This window comes from Zeus faber, assembly GCF_960531495.2.
Source record: "Zeus faber genome assembly, chromosome: 18".
NCBI lineage: Eukaryota > Metazoa > Chordata > Actinopteri > Zeiformes > Zeidae > Zeus > Zeus faber.
The window spans coordinates 8,813,831-8,828,584 of NC_137210.1; the positions used below are offsets into that span (position 1 = coordinate 8,813,831).

Below are 14,754 nucleotides of genomic sequence, written 5' to 3' on the forward strand. Positions count from 1 at the left end.
CCAGAAATCCTACAAAACTTCCCGGAAAATTCGGACTAATCACAAAACAGTTTGCAAGAGTGTGGCGTTTGTTTACAAGTTTTGGTCCCAGTGGGGACACGACTCAATCCAAGGTCCAAGTGCGACATTGTAAAATATTATTCCCTGAATCGGAAAGCAAACAAAGTACAGGTCTGTATACGCCCTAAGTCGACAATGCTAATCCTCAGAGTGCACTTGGCACACAGGGTTTCAACACAACAAAGCCAAGCCAGAATATGAATGAAGTGTCAACCTGTTGTGATTTGCGGCAGCTGCTCCTGGGACATGCACTGTAGGAGGCAGGCAAACTCATTAAGCCTCTTTAGTCACCCGGCTGATTATTCTCCCTCTCACGTCCCCTCCTTGATTGGGACGTCCGTCTGGGAGGGACGGACGTACCCCTCGATGCAAGGCGCCCCGGGTTACTTGATTAACGCACACGCATTTTGAGACAACAACAGATGCCTCTGTGTTTTTCCATTTCCTCCTTTCCTTCCCTCGCTCCTCCCTGAATTCTGCCGCCCTTCATGTCGATTCCCTTGTTCTCCTTCATCCTCCCTGCTTTGGCTTCATCCCCGGTTGCTTGGCTGCGGCAGGCCATCATTAAAACCGATTTCCCTGACTAGCTTGGGCTAATGGACTGGGCGAGCTACTGCGCAGCATGCGCCACTTGTCCCTCCTCTGTCCTGAGGATGTTAACGTCGACATGTGAGTTATCACACACCGCTCTGTTCCTTCTCTTCCTCTTACTCTTCCTGTCCGTGCACACGTTCAAGAGGAGCGCCTGCTGCAGAATGCAGAAAAATGGTCCCCATTAAAATCTCTGTGCCGCAGGTGTTGCAGTGAAAGTGTTTGCATGGCTGGGGGGGGAGCTTGGCAGGTGCAGTCGCCAGGGAAAAAAAATAATAATAATAATTTGTCTCTTATCAAATGTTTCTTTGCTTGTAACACAAAGGATGGATGGATAGATGGAAAGAAAAGTGAGCGATGAATTGTGAGAAGCTGTGCAGCAGGGTCAATGAATGGCGGATGCCCCAAGGTGTGTCACCTATCGGAAGGGCGTCTCACAGGCGGTCCAGTGTCCGGGTTCTGAAGCTACGGGCAGAAACCACTTGAAGCAAGAGACGACAAGTAGACGCCCCGGGAAATTTTGTTGTGTCGAAAAATCACATTTGCAGCACTGAGGCTTCAGTCTGGCAGAATTCCATGTCAATGAGATTTATCAGAGAACGATGGAATGCATTTGAAACGATATGGGCTCATTATTTTTATAAAATAAGCAGGAGGCCTCTCTAAGATCAATCAGGTTTTACACACTCAACTCGAAAGATTTTTTTGTTGCAGATCCCTTTGTCTGACCTCACAAACATATACAGTATATCTAAATATTTTATGTCTTTACTGTCTGTGCAGGAGCAGTCAAGAAGCGAGCACGTTTTTTAGCTCTGTAGGATAACTTCTTGGCCATCATATTCTATCATTTACGGTCTACCATCTAAAGCTGATTCTTTAGATCTTGCTCAGGGCAAACCTAGATGGGGCCAAACGATAATATCAGACTGAACCACTATTGAATTCTCTGCAGGCTCACAGAGTACAGAAAATGAAATCCTATAAAAGATGATTTAAGCGATGTGTTCTGGATGCCCAATAAATCCTGCGATAGAAGCGTAAATGATGGGCTTTTAATTCAGACATTACCTCAGGAGGAGACATGGCACTGCTTTAATCTGACAATGTGAAGTTTAAAAAAACCTTGAATTACATCCCTGGAGACCTGTCGCAGTCATCTCACACATTATCAGTTCTGCTGGCAGTGTGAGAAGTACCAACTTTAATCCAATTGATTCACGTGCCAATCAGTGATTAAAGACCATTATCAGTGGTCACTGCGGCTGTTGGGGAGTTGAGTTCTTAAAAATAAGCTACTTGTGGAGACTTTCTCCCCAACTGTTTAAATTGGGAGTGAAACAGACGCGTGCAGTGATCCTCTGCCTGGGGAACATGGCCTTGGCCGTGCTGGAAACAGAAGAAGGGCGATGCGAAGTTGAGCCAGCCAGTAGCAGATTGGAGATATCAAATCAGAGTGGCAGAGTTGTTGGGGGAAATCAAGAGATCAGTCTGCTCTTTTTCCTTTTTTCTTTTTCTTTTTTTAAGCACTTATCCAAAACAGTTAGAACATTCCAATAAACACCTCCAGCTATGGTTCTATCTACATTACGGTCAGGTTGGCCAAAGATAAGCGCTGTTCACAATAAACCATTCATTAATATTAATAACTGAGACTCTGCTGTGCAAATATCCTAGTTACATGCTGCTGCTGGGCTGAAATGGATTCCCACGTGGCTATTTGGAGTCCAGATTTATGAATATTTTATAAAGCTCTGTTGCATCCCTGCTCGCAGACACATCTGTGTCAGGCCGTTCGGCTAAGTATTGACTGCTTGCGTAAGCACAGAAGACAAGGCCATCTAAACGCCATCTAAAAATACCAACCTGGTGTGGTTGCAGGGGAAACATTATGTCAGCTGTCTGTAAGCTGATTTTTTTTCTTTTGTCATTACCCCGCACTCATCATACTGACAGAACGTTATGGTTAGCCGAGCTCGGATGACTCCCACAGGTATTTAGAATGATTTTCCCGCACATAGTTCATCGCCGGGTTCGTCCCTCTCTTCTGAGGCACCCTGTCTTTTGTGCTTCATATCAAAAGCAATTAGCTCTGTCTCCGCCACGGGATCTATTGAAAACGGCGCAGAAGTGTGCGTGCAGGCTTCCCGGAGGGACCAGCAGAGAGCTAACCAACGGTGAAGGTTCAGCAGAGGGTGCGAAGAGAAACGATGATGCTCCTGGGGCTAGGACGGGGGGAGGCAAGGGCTCTGTCTTTGGAGCTTTAGTTTGTGAGACGAAGTAAACCGGCATTGCAGGAGCGGCGCTTCATGGAGTACCTTGAAAATAAATATATATTGCTCTTTCGGCTCATCACCCTTTTTAAATCTAAACCCTGCCCCCCTCCCAACCCTCTCTCACCTCCTTATTCCAACAGTCCTCCTATCTCTCTCCCTTGCCGATCTCCGTCTCTACCTCACGCCAGCCTTCTGCTCTCTCTCCATATCCCAGATTTGCTGACTCCATCCGGGGGATGCTAAAGCTGATCCTGGTGCTGATGCTGGCCGGGGCGTCGCTGTCTGCCACCTGGTTCACTCTCACCTGTCTGACCAGGCTCACCCACCTCCCCTCCACAGCAGGTGAGTCAAACATGTGACAACCAGAAATCGGGAGGGTATTGTTTGCCTCGAGGAAGCCAGAGTCAAATTTGTGGCTGCTTCAATGCTCTTACATAAGACCCCCCCTCCCCTCGACAACACTAACAGATACTAATTATTTCTTGCTTTGAGGAGCCTATATATTTATCTATTTAATTAAAACCGTCAAAAGAGAGCCTGTCGAGGTTCATTAATGGCGCGCATCATTTCCGGAGCGAAACCGACCGGCACAAGTGGTGCAAAAGGAGAAAAAGAAAACTCACTGATTATTCCCGTCATCATCATCATCAATCATCATTCTCCACTCTTGCCAACCCATTGTCCCCACCCACCCTAAACCACGTTCACCCCATCGCTGGCAACAGCAGCAGCATTTATAAGCACAAATCAGCCCTGCAGCCAACTTTGGCACCCAAACTCCTTATCATCCACGGTGAGGTGTTGATCTTGCCAACAGTATCTAGACATTTTGCTTATTCAGCAACACCAAGCATGGTCCACTGGTTAATCAGAATCAGAATCAGAAATACTTTAATTCTGATCAAGCATGGTCCACGGGTTAACACCAAGCATGGTCCACGGGTTAACACCAAGCATGTCCACGGGTTAACACCAAGCATCGGCTACAGATTACCAGAGGCACCCTCCCCTCACCTTCCATGGGAACCAGAGTGCTGGTACCTGATGTGAAAATGTGAGAGAGCAGGGAACCTACCGGACCGAGCGCCCGTGCTAAGTGGCTCGATGGCGGTGCTTCATTAGTGATGAAGGACCAGCGGGGGAACAGCCGACGTTTGATGCAGGCGTGACTGTCAGCGGGGCAGGGCGGCCACCTCAGAGACACTGTGATTAAAGGGACGTGCAGCCGTAATGGGGAGCTCATTCGGGCCAATCTACTGTGATAAAGGAGATGGAGGGAAGCCGCGCCATGCTCCAGAGGTGATGGCTTAATCTGCTCGCACATAAGCTCTTAAAGCATACACACACACACACATACACACACACATCTCACCAGATACTTTAGCCACTGTACTGCAGCTGAGCCCAGACAACGGTTGGAGAGGTTGCTTCAGTACACAGTCAGGCGATACACAGGGTCAACACGCAAACACAAGCGAGTCCAGAGTTTGACACTGACCAGGGAGCACTTGCACTGTATTCCACATAGATTAAACACAGATGAGCTAAATCGGTTCAGCTGTGGGAAATAAACAGAGTCATTCTTGTTCACAGCAGGGCTTTAAAGCCTGTTGATTTCCCACAGCCACCACCCGCTGTTCCTCCACCATTGTGTCCTCATTATCAAAGCATTGAGTGGTGTACGTGACAGTGGATGTGTTTGTTTAGGGCTCTTAAACTCTCTGCAAAAGGTCTGGTGGGGAACTGCTGACCAACGGCGGAAATTACGGGGAAGACAGGGGGATCCGAACCCCCCCTTCCTCAGAAAAACAGAGTTGTGCCCCTCAATGTGTTTATTATATCAAATCTCTGCGCCCCAATCACTCTGACGCTACCGACTATGCCCACAGTGGCCAGCAATGGGGCGCTCGTGATCGGTGTGCCGAAACAGTGTGTTTTTATTTTAGAAGTAGGCGATTTTATTTAACTCTGTTTCCTTATCCAAAACAAGCACTCTGCATGATGGGGACACATTCTGTGTCACTACATTTGACATCACTTGCATAAGGCACACAGTCTTTTGCAAACCATTGAGACAATAGAACATTATTCAGAACTCTCAGGGTTGGTGAAGTTAAATATTAGCACATAAGAACATCCTTAAATAAACCTGCCTCAAAGAATGGCGTTCACTGTCAGCTTTTTAGTGGAACGTACTCAAACTCCACAGCCTGGCAACTAAAAACTCAACCAAATGTTCAATGCCCTTTAGGTACGCCCCTGAATTGAAGTGACTGGTCATCATTTGACTTTCTGTGCCCTGACTTTTGCAGCCACCCTGTACACCTCCTGCATCCTGGTGGGCATCTTCATCAACAGTAGCGTTCCCATCTTCCTTGAGCTCTTCATCGAGACGGTGTATCCAGTCCCCGAGGGCATCACTTGCGGAGTGGTCACCTTCCTGGGCAACCTTGTCACTGGCATGCTACTATTCTTCCTCACCTTCTACTGCACAGGTAATACAGAAATACACTCTGGACACAGACAGGCAACAGATATGTTCCTTAATGTAATGGCAGCCGTCCATCTTAGCAGGAAAAAACAGACGCATTACTGATATTAATGTGATTTGCAATTACTGCCGGCGCTGCTCACAGGCAGATGGCTTTCCATTTAATTTTATTGGAGATAAAAAAGAAAACTGATTAGGCCACAAACATACAGTATGTTCTTCTGATCATGCACTGAAGGGAATGGCATTGAGCTCTAGTTGAGATGTCCGTACCCAAGTACCTGACCCCCATCCCCCGTTGCCTCCTCCTCCTCCACCCATACTCACTAAGACAGTAAGGACTTGACAAATCACAGAGCTATAAAAGGGAAAAGGCTGCGCTGGTAATTCAAACTCAATTTACGGTGCGGCCCGCGGCCCAGCACAGTTTGATTGGGATAATGTGAGCTTGCAGCGAGGAGGACAGCGTGTCGCCTGCATCTCCTCAGTCGCTGTAATTTCTACTGGTGCTAGAGCAATCATAAGTCAGCGGAGAACCGGCATCCATGTTGGGCTTCTGTGAGTGCGATTGCGTGTCTGTGTGTCATTTATGTAAGAATCCATGCATGTGTGTTTGTCTGAATATGTATAATACATTGTTGTGTGTGTGCGTGTGTGCGTGTGTGCGTGTGTGCGTGCGTCCGTGCGTGCGTGCGTGCGCGCGATATTTGAGTGTATATGACTGTATGTATATTTTTGAGTGTTTGTGTTTAGTTTTTTCCATACCGTGTTCCATACCCACTAGTGTTTGTCAGTGTGCGCTGTGTTTTTTGGCACCTCTCTTTGGTCTGATTAAACCTTTAGGTTTGGCATCATCACAGGCGCAATCAGCACGGTGATGGATTGCGCTCTGAGAGCACTCTCCGTCTTTTCCTCTTGTTTTAGTCAAATACAAGATGTATTTTCAGGCCCTCATAAATATTCACAGAGCTCGTCATCCTAAGACGCAGAGGAGGAGGATGAGGAGAAAGCTACTGAGCGAGTGGCTGCGTGACAGCTGTATCCCAAAGGCTTCCACCCCTTCTGGAAGCTTCCGCCGTCCATCAGTATAGGTGGATATGGTGTGAGTGATGGTGGGCGAGGGTTGGATACCTTTCAGCACTAACAAGTCTGACAAGTCAGGCAGCACGGGTAGAGGTTCAAGTCGGGCCAGGACAACACTGGCAAATCTCACCTGACATTCTCAGCGGTCCTGGACCACATGGCGGGTTTCGCGTAAATGCAAATAGTTCCTCTACAATAGTTTCTCCCTACAATAAGAGAGAAATCTTCCTTCCAATGTGGCCTTTTCACGGTGGACATTTTGTTTCAGCCAAGGCCAAACCGCATCAAGTGGCAGAAGTCCTGTTTCGTCTTCTTTGTCTCCACACGGAGCATCAGGTGCTGCTCAGCCTGCATTTGTAGTCTGATGGGAGCGGGAGATTTGGTTAATTAAGTTATATGAAGTACTGCCAGAGACCATCCTATTCTTATTGTTATTATTATTATTATTATTATTATTTATATATATATATATTTTTTTTTTAAGAGACTGAGTGATGGGATGATGGAAATGAAAAATGGCAGCACCAAACGGTAAAAGAGATGGTGCCAGCAGAACTGGCCACTCACCACACTGTTCAGCAGCAGTCATTAATTATTGTAAAGTCATATGTATAATTCATTGTTGCACCTAAATATGATATATAAATGGCATTACATGTGACAGAAAGCTTAAGGACAACTCTCCATTGAAAGAGCTAGGAGGCTTCCAAGACAGCACCTGAGTGAACCCGCCCTCTCTGTGAACACCACCAGAAACACCACCACCACCAGAAACAACAACAACACCACCACCACCAGAAACAACACCACCACCACCAGAAACAACACCACCACCACCAGAAACAACAACACCACCACCAGAAACAGAAACAACAGAAACAGAAACAACAGAAACAGAAACAACAACAGAAACAACAACAACAGAAACAACAACAACAACAGAAACAGAAACAAAATTTTAACAAAAGAAAGTTGAGCGGGAGCCACGCAACCGCCAGACAGCCTCGGTGAGCCCAAGTGTCCACTTTTGGAAATATACCTTGCTCACTTATACACGGCACACACACACACCGAGAACTGGTGGCTTTGGGAATGATTCTGCAGATAAATCATGGATTATGCGAGATAGTGGCGGTAACGGGGTGTGGGTGGAAAGAAAAGCGGCAGCATCGGGTGGATTGAGACACAGTAGCTGCAGGCGAGAGCATGCAGGAGCACTGGCGAGCACACACACACACACACCTACACGGAGTCCATAAAGTATTCATGCTGTATACTCTGCTCTCTTTCCCCTCTCTGTGGCACTGAATGAAAAAATGCTCAACATGGACATCAACAAGGTTTGGTGTGTGTCCTTGTATGTGTCCAGCTTAAGCCAAGGGCACATAACATTATGTTGTGTTTCCTAACAACTTTCCAACGTGAGGAGACAAAGTCGATCAGGCTGATTGTTCTCCACATCGCAGACCCGCGTTCCTGTGACACTTCACAGCGTCTCCCGTCAGATTGCGTGTAGATAAGACACACGGGAAGACAAACCCACGCAGAGCACACCGATGGCTGTCAGATCTTGGTGGTAAATTGCCACCAGCGAGCTGGAGAGGAGTCATGTTTCCTGCCAGCCGCCATGGAAGCTGCGTCGAAGCCAGCCTCCTGATATGATGAATTAAGCCGCTCAAATCAGACAGGAAGATTTAGAAATCCCTGTCTATAGCCGCCGCAGAAACTTTCCCCAGGAACTAAGAACCTTGGGAGGAACTCAGCGCGTTTCCACCGCAGGGACCAGGGTCTAAATAAAGTTCCAGGGAACAAAATGTCCCTGCTCGGGGGGGAGTACTTTTCAAAAGTCCAGGAACTTTGGGGGTGGGGTTTGCAGCTGAACATTTCCGATTGATCGAGTACTTTATTTCAGACATAATAAAAAATAAAATAAAAATCTGCAGCTGCAAACTGACTTCATGTAGAGTTTGTGTTTTGTTCTGAAAATGTTCTGTTTGTGCAAAAAGCTGAAAATGGTGTGTGTGTGTGTGTGTGTGTGTGTGTGTGTGTGTGTGTGTGTGTGTGTGTGTGTGTGTGTGTGTGTGTGTGTGTGTGTGTGTGTGTGTGTGTGTGTGTGTGTGTGTGTGTGTTACAGTTTATATAGATAGATTTTTAGAAATTTTAAAGAGGAGGTGGTCAGCCATTGTGCCACGCCCATGCACGGGACCCATATAATATCGATGGGGGCACCGGTACTAATGTGTGTGCAAAGTTTTGTGCCTGTGTCGATTGCGCACATTTTTGTATTTTAAGTATTTTTAGAGCTTATTGTGTGTAATCACCGGGTGTCATGACATTTCACTGCATATATGTATGACCGTATGTATATGTATGTGACAAATATCCTCTTGAACTTGTGTGTGTGTGTGTGTGTGTGTGTGTGTGTGTGTGTGTGTGTGTGTGTGTGTGTGTGTGTGTGTGTGTGTGTGTGTGTGTGTGTGTGTGTGTGTGTGTGTGTGTGTGTGTGTGTGTGCACCTTCAATTTCCACCTGCTGCAATGTGTTTATGCAAGCGAGTAGTGGTGAAACGGAGTGGAATACGAAGTGGGGAAGAGCCATTGTGCAGCGAGAGGGAGCGTCAAAGGCCTGTAGAGGAGGGGGAGGAGGAAGCGGTAGGGGTGGGGAGGTGGTGGTGAGTTGCCACCTATCTGCGACTGTGAGGGGTGGGGTGGGCGACCAGGGATTGCTCACTGGCGGTGAAATAATTGTTGCTGTTCTCCTCTGTTTTTGTCGTCTTTTTTCTTCTTGTGGATTTCTTTTCTTCTTCATCTCTTTTGGCTAAACTTTGCACGCTTCACTGATGTAAAACAAAAAAAAAAAAGGAGGGGGGTAAAAAAACATCTTTGCCGACTGACTTTTTCAATCCCCCGTGAAGCGCCGTTGTTCCTGAGAGAGCGAAGATGTTCTTTATTTTCGTTTTGTTTGTTTGTTTGTTTTTGTTTTTTTGTTTTTTTAGTTTTGGCTGAGTTTTGCCTTGTGAGAGGTACCGTCGACAAGATGCAAGGCGGCACGTCAGTGGGGCTTTGCAAAAAGTTTACCTGTTAGCAAGTTCCATAATCGTGAGCCGTTTGCACCAGTCACGACTGGGATAAAGTCTCACACCCATAATGATATACAAACATTAAAACGGCCACGCGCTTCCGCAGCCGATGACGGATGAGGTGATCTGAAGGTGTCATCCTCTTCTCTCTCGTAGCACGGAGCTCGGGAAGCCGTTAAAAAAAAAAAAAAAAGAGGGGCTGGGGGGGCACAGAGTCATTCCGAGCGCTCACATTAATTACAATTCTGCATTGACCTCAATTATGACTGACTAAAACCATAAGCTGCCTGCCAGTCCCCCCAATCCATCGTCCGCCCGCATCCTCTCCACATCTCTATCATCACCCAGGGTAAATCTCTGCTGACGGTGGCCACAAGCCTCAACAGCGCCATGATGAAGTGGACCCCACTGTTTGGCTCGACCCTCCTCCCCCCCAAGACACTCCACCTCCACCGTGTCCCTCTGTGCTCTCCCTTTGCACTCATCCCCACAACCTCTATGGGTTCTGATCACATTTTCTGGACCTAATCCGGGCTCCCCCTTGACATTTCCCGTACTTTCCGCACCCTCCCCTCCCAGGATATAAGAGGCGCTTTATTCCGATTTTTTTCGCCCCCGGCACCTTATTAAATTACCCTCAGCCGAGGTCCTGCAGGTGGAGGAAGGGAGGGAGGGAGGGAGGGAGGGGGGATTAACTAACTACACGCCAAAAAGGTCTGGGGATGTGCCAGAGTACTCTAATTGAAGAGTAAACATTTTATGTTAGGTAAGAATATACCTTGCTGCATCCAAGTATTAGGTGCTTTGTCCTAAATATTTAGTCAGTCAACTTCTGAAGTTACTTACCATACAGCCCTAATGAGCTCATGTTGATTTTTTGCCTCCTTTTTGTAAGTAGACCAACCAGTCCAACCAAGCAACTATTAGAAAGTATCATCCCTGTAAACTCCCTGCCCCGGTCAGCCCCGGTCGTGCCCGGCCCCTTGCGACCACGCTCTGAAGTGAGATAAACATGTTGATGAGACGGCCTCCTTTGTGGTGAGGAGCCGCTGGATGAAGGACTTATTGATTCCGGTCCCCCACTTGATGTGTGCATCAGAGTGTGTGTGCGAGTGTGTCTGTGTGTCACTCCTTACACAGCGACAAAGCCGCCCGAAAGTCATTCATTCATTCCTATGTGAGGGGGCGACGTAGAGCGACGCGACAAGATTTCAGAGACTTGGCGACGGGAGAAAGTTGAATTCAGTTCAGGGAAGTGATAAGGCATTTCCACTGGTCACCGCTGATAAACCCCGAGCAAAATCTCCCACAAAATCTTCCCACAAAACTTTTGTTCCCAAAATGGGGGAAAAGCTCATGGTTACGGGAGCTGATTTCCTGTGCTTTATGATGGAACGCTACACTATTCATTTATAGAAACGTAATATAAATAATGTAAGATTTGGGAGGTAGTTGGGATCCCGAGTGAGGTTTATTACATGATGCACTGAATTAAAAATGTGAAAGTCCAAGCTCGATCTCTGTTGAAGTTAAGTTCTCGTGGAGACTGTCCATGTACTTCCATATAGTTTGATTAAAAGCATTTTCCATCTACAGTATGATGTTATATAGCACAAATCACACACGCACACACACGGGAATATTTTTTTAAGAAGTTAATCTGGTATGAAAAAATATTCGTATTCCAAGAAAAATAAATTAGGTGTAAAAAAACAACTTTAGACTACTGTATTTACATTTACACACTCACATTCAAGGTTCAAGAGGTTTATTTGTCACATACATATACATGCATATATGCAGTGAAATTTCATGCATCCACATCGAGAGCGACAGAAGGTTCCAATGTTTTGTTATTGTATTTTTTTGATCATTAGTTGAAGAGTGCAAGAGAGAATGGAAGCGACACATAGAGAAGGGAGGGAAAAGGAGGAGCAGTAGTGGTGCAGGGGCAGCTGGAAGACACTTGGTTTGTGGGGTAATGTTGCATATATTCATATATTAAATAATATATTGTATTTTATAAATAAACATAGAAATAACTGTGTCACTTAAAAATAAAAATGTATTTGCAAACAACATCTAAGTGAATGGAGCCATGTGCACATTAATCTCTTTATACGCTGCTATGGCAACAACTCAAGAACGAGTCGAACTGGAACGCCCACAAGCGACAGCGATCAGCTTCTGGTGTAGGTGGAGCCTACAGCTATGGCTCTTGGCGATGCTGGCGATGCTGGCGATGCTGGCGATGCTGGCGTGAGTGTACGGTTGTAGAGCGGTTGTGCGATTGAGGTTAGGAGGGGAGAGGGGGGGAGGCTGATTGCCCTCTCCAGGCCCAGAACACCGCTCCTCGGCTTCATGGAGCCATGAAATAAAGAGGGGAGCACCAACGTTTGGGTTCAAGCGGGGGTCAGTGGTAATCGGGAAAAGGGGGCACCACTGTTGAAATGCATCGGCCGTGCTGCACGTTACGTTCCATGTTACGGGGCTTTGTTGATGGTTTGACTCGGGGTTCTATTGATTAGATGGTAGCCGCATGCATTATTGATACAATGCTCAGTGCTACCGGTGTGTGTGGACTTCGATGTTTCACTGCAAAGAAGGATTTGCTTTACTTTCGTTGTATTTAAAAAAAATTTTACCCTACTGTTCATTTTGCCAATCAGGATTTTCTCTCATCCATCCTTGCTGCGTGGACGGGCGGTGGCTCTAATGGTATTGGCTCTGGTTCAAGACTGAAACGATCTCTATTTAGAGTCCCACACAACAGTGGGAGCAACGGGAGGCTCCCGGGCGCTGAACGGCACTGCAAACGTAAAGAACTCACCTTTTCTAATCTCTCTCTTTTTCTCTCTCCCTCCATCTATTTTCTCCTTCCAGACCTGTCCTGGCTGAACTGGTGTCTGACGGGCTCCTGTCTCTTCAGCCTGGCCCTCATCCTCTTCTTCAGGGAGTCCTACGACCGCCTCTACCTGGACGTGTTCGTCTCCGTCTAGAAAAAAAGAAAGACTGGCTGATTAACCATTGCACAAAAGAGGAGGAAAGTGGAATGAGACTGACAAGGACAGGGACCGGGGGACTGAACGCCGATGGCGTAAAAAAGCATTGCACCACGATGGCGGCGGCGCACTCGCCAAATGAGCATCCATATTAATGTTTACTTTTAATTACGCGACTAACTTTCGCCGAGCGGTCGCGCCTTGCAGTGTCATCTGTTTTAAGAGCTGTCGTCAAACCTAAGTTTGCATGTCGGCAAACACTTGTGAATGGTTTCATTTAATTTTTAACCCACTGTGGCATAAGGGACGGTCTGTGTTTACAGATGATGTGATATTTAACGTTTATCTCAGCGTATTGGTTCTTGGTCTGTATCCCTTTTATAGTCGTCGGTCATTGATAGACTGCAGTTTTTCCGACCTACCACCTGTGACCCTCAGCGGCAAAAATAATGGCTGACAAACCGATTGCGGCCCCTTGGGACTAGTGATGAGCGGTTATTGGCAGTTTCTCGTTGGCCAATCAAGGGACGAGGGACCTCCTAGCGTTTTTATTGCCACTAAGGATGAAAGGCCATGGCTGGCTGCGGGGACCCTAACTAACCTGTGATAATGATGCTCACATCCTACTGAGGTGTCATCACCCGTGTTAGTCATAATACTGTATTATGCAAGGGGAAGAAAAACCAATCTGCTGAAATGATTGGATGCTGTTTTTTCTGGGACACATCTTCCCCCTCCTCGGAAACGGTCAGCAACGTGGAACTGTCATGGACCTCAGGTGTCATTTCAATCGTTGAGAGATGACGTCTTCTTGGCAAAGGTTCTCATATGTCTTTAACTATTTACTGTCAATGCTGATTTTACAGGGGTCTTTTTTTTTTTTTTTACTTATGGCACATTTGTAATTTTTATCGGGTTTTATTTTTATGACTATTTTAACATCTTTCCTGGGTCGACGGCTATTATAAATTGGTATTTATTGAAAGGACACAACAGCGTTGGCAAGGCCGCTAATGCCGGAGAGACAAACGTATCAGGCACACACTATTAATTGAATTATACGCTTGGTAACGTGATCAATGGCCGCTTGAGCAGCTGCAACAGCAGTTTTAAAGGTACTTAACAAAGCAGTCCCGCTGAATTTCGTTGGAAGGCAGTCGGTTGAATCAGGTGGGGGGTGGGGGGTTGGATCTGCCTCGGAGCAAGATGACCTACTACAGTGGCATTAGCGACCCAACTGTCCTGGTGCGGTTCCAAGTCAAATGGATGCATTCGATTAAAGTTTTGCAGGTCCACTATGTGGGCCGCCGGTGCTGTTGGGACGTCAGGTTTGTTTATTTGCAAAGCCCGACTTTGCAGAGTTCCTACTACACAATAAAAGAAACTGGCATCCAGAAGGTCGCTCACCTTCATCAGATTCGACTGCCAATGAGCAAGGGACTTTTTTCAAACGTTTCCAAAAAAAAATCTGACGACCCACCACACCCACCGAAGAAAACTTTGTTTTAACAAGTTTTTTGTTTTTTTTTTGTCTTCAACGCTTCTAAGATCCACGCTCTCCGCCCGCGTGGAGCTGTCAGAACCAGAGGGTCTCTCTCTGCATATTTCATCACTCTTCACGCATCCCTCTGTTCTTATTTTTTACTTGTACAGAAAGGGTTTGCTTTTTACTGTGTGACACGTTGCCTTAAATACCCAAAACTGTACATTCCACTCCGTCTCCTTTTGTATCTGGGACTTTCTCGTCTGTATATGTGTGTTGTTAAAAGGAAAATGAAATAACAAACACCCGCCCCCCAGCTGTGCTCAGTGTATTCCTGGACCGGGTTAGAAATTCTCCTTATTCTGTGGAAAGGAAAAATAAAATAAAACTTGTATGACTTTAATATTTTCAGCACCTTATTAAAATAAACCTTCTTAGAGCACCAAGCGGTCCTTTTCCCTCTATTGTTAATAAAGTCAGCGCGAAAAGGTTGTCGGCGGGCCGGATTGCATCACTTTGTCCCAGCGTGAGGGGAGGACATCTGCCCTTTTGTGAAATGTCCCCCGTCTCACTTCCAAGTCCTCTGGTTCCATCTCGCGATGCAAATCTGGGTCAAGCGACTATTACCTCATTGTTTTTTTTCCTCTCTTCATCATCCCTCCCAGCCGGGGGGGGGGGCGGGCGGATTTT

At 46.5% G+C, this 14,754-nt stretch overlaps 1 protein-coding gene across 2 annotated transcripts in view; it reads left to right on the top strand.

The window, feature by feature from the left end:
- slc49a4 (solute carrier family 49 member 4) overlaps positions 1-14,506 on the top strand; it is a gene marked incomplete at its 5' end in the record, with an annotated part of 42,378 nt that extends 27,872 nt beyond the window's left edge. For both annotated transcript variants that reach the window (XM_080018636.1, XM_080018637.1), the window contains 3 exons: positions 3,142-3,269; positions 5,240-5,422; positions 12,463-14,506. In XM_080018636.1, the coding sequence (XP_079874762.1) occupies positions 3,142-3,269; positions 5,240-5,422; positions 12,463-12,578 (427 nt within the window). In that variant the 3' untranslated portion in view covers positions 12,579-14,506. The remainder of the gene's footprint in view (positions 1-3,141; positions 3,270-5,239; positions 5,423-12,462) is intronic.
- Between the last annotated feature and the right edge of the window lie 248 nt (positions 14,507-14,754).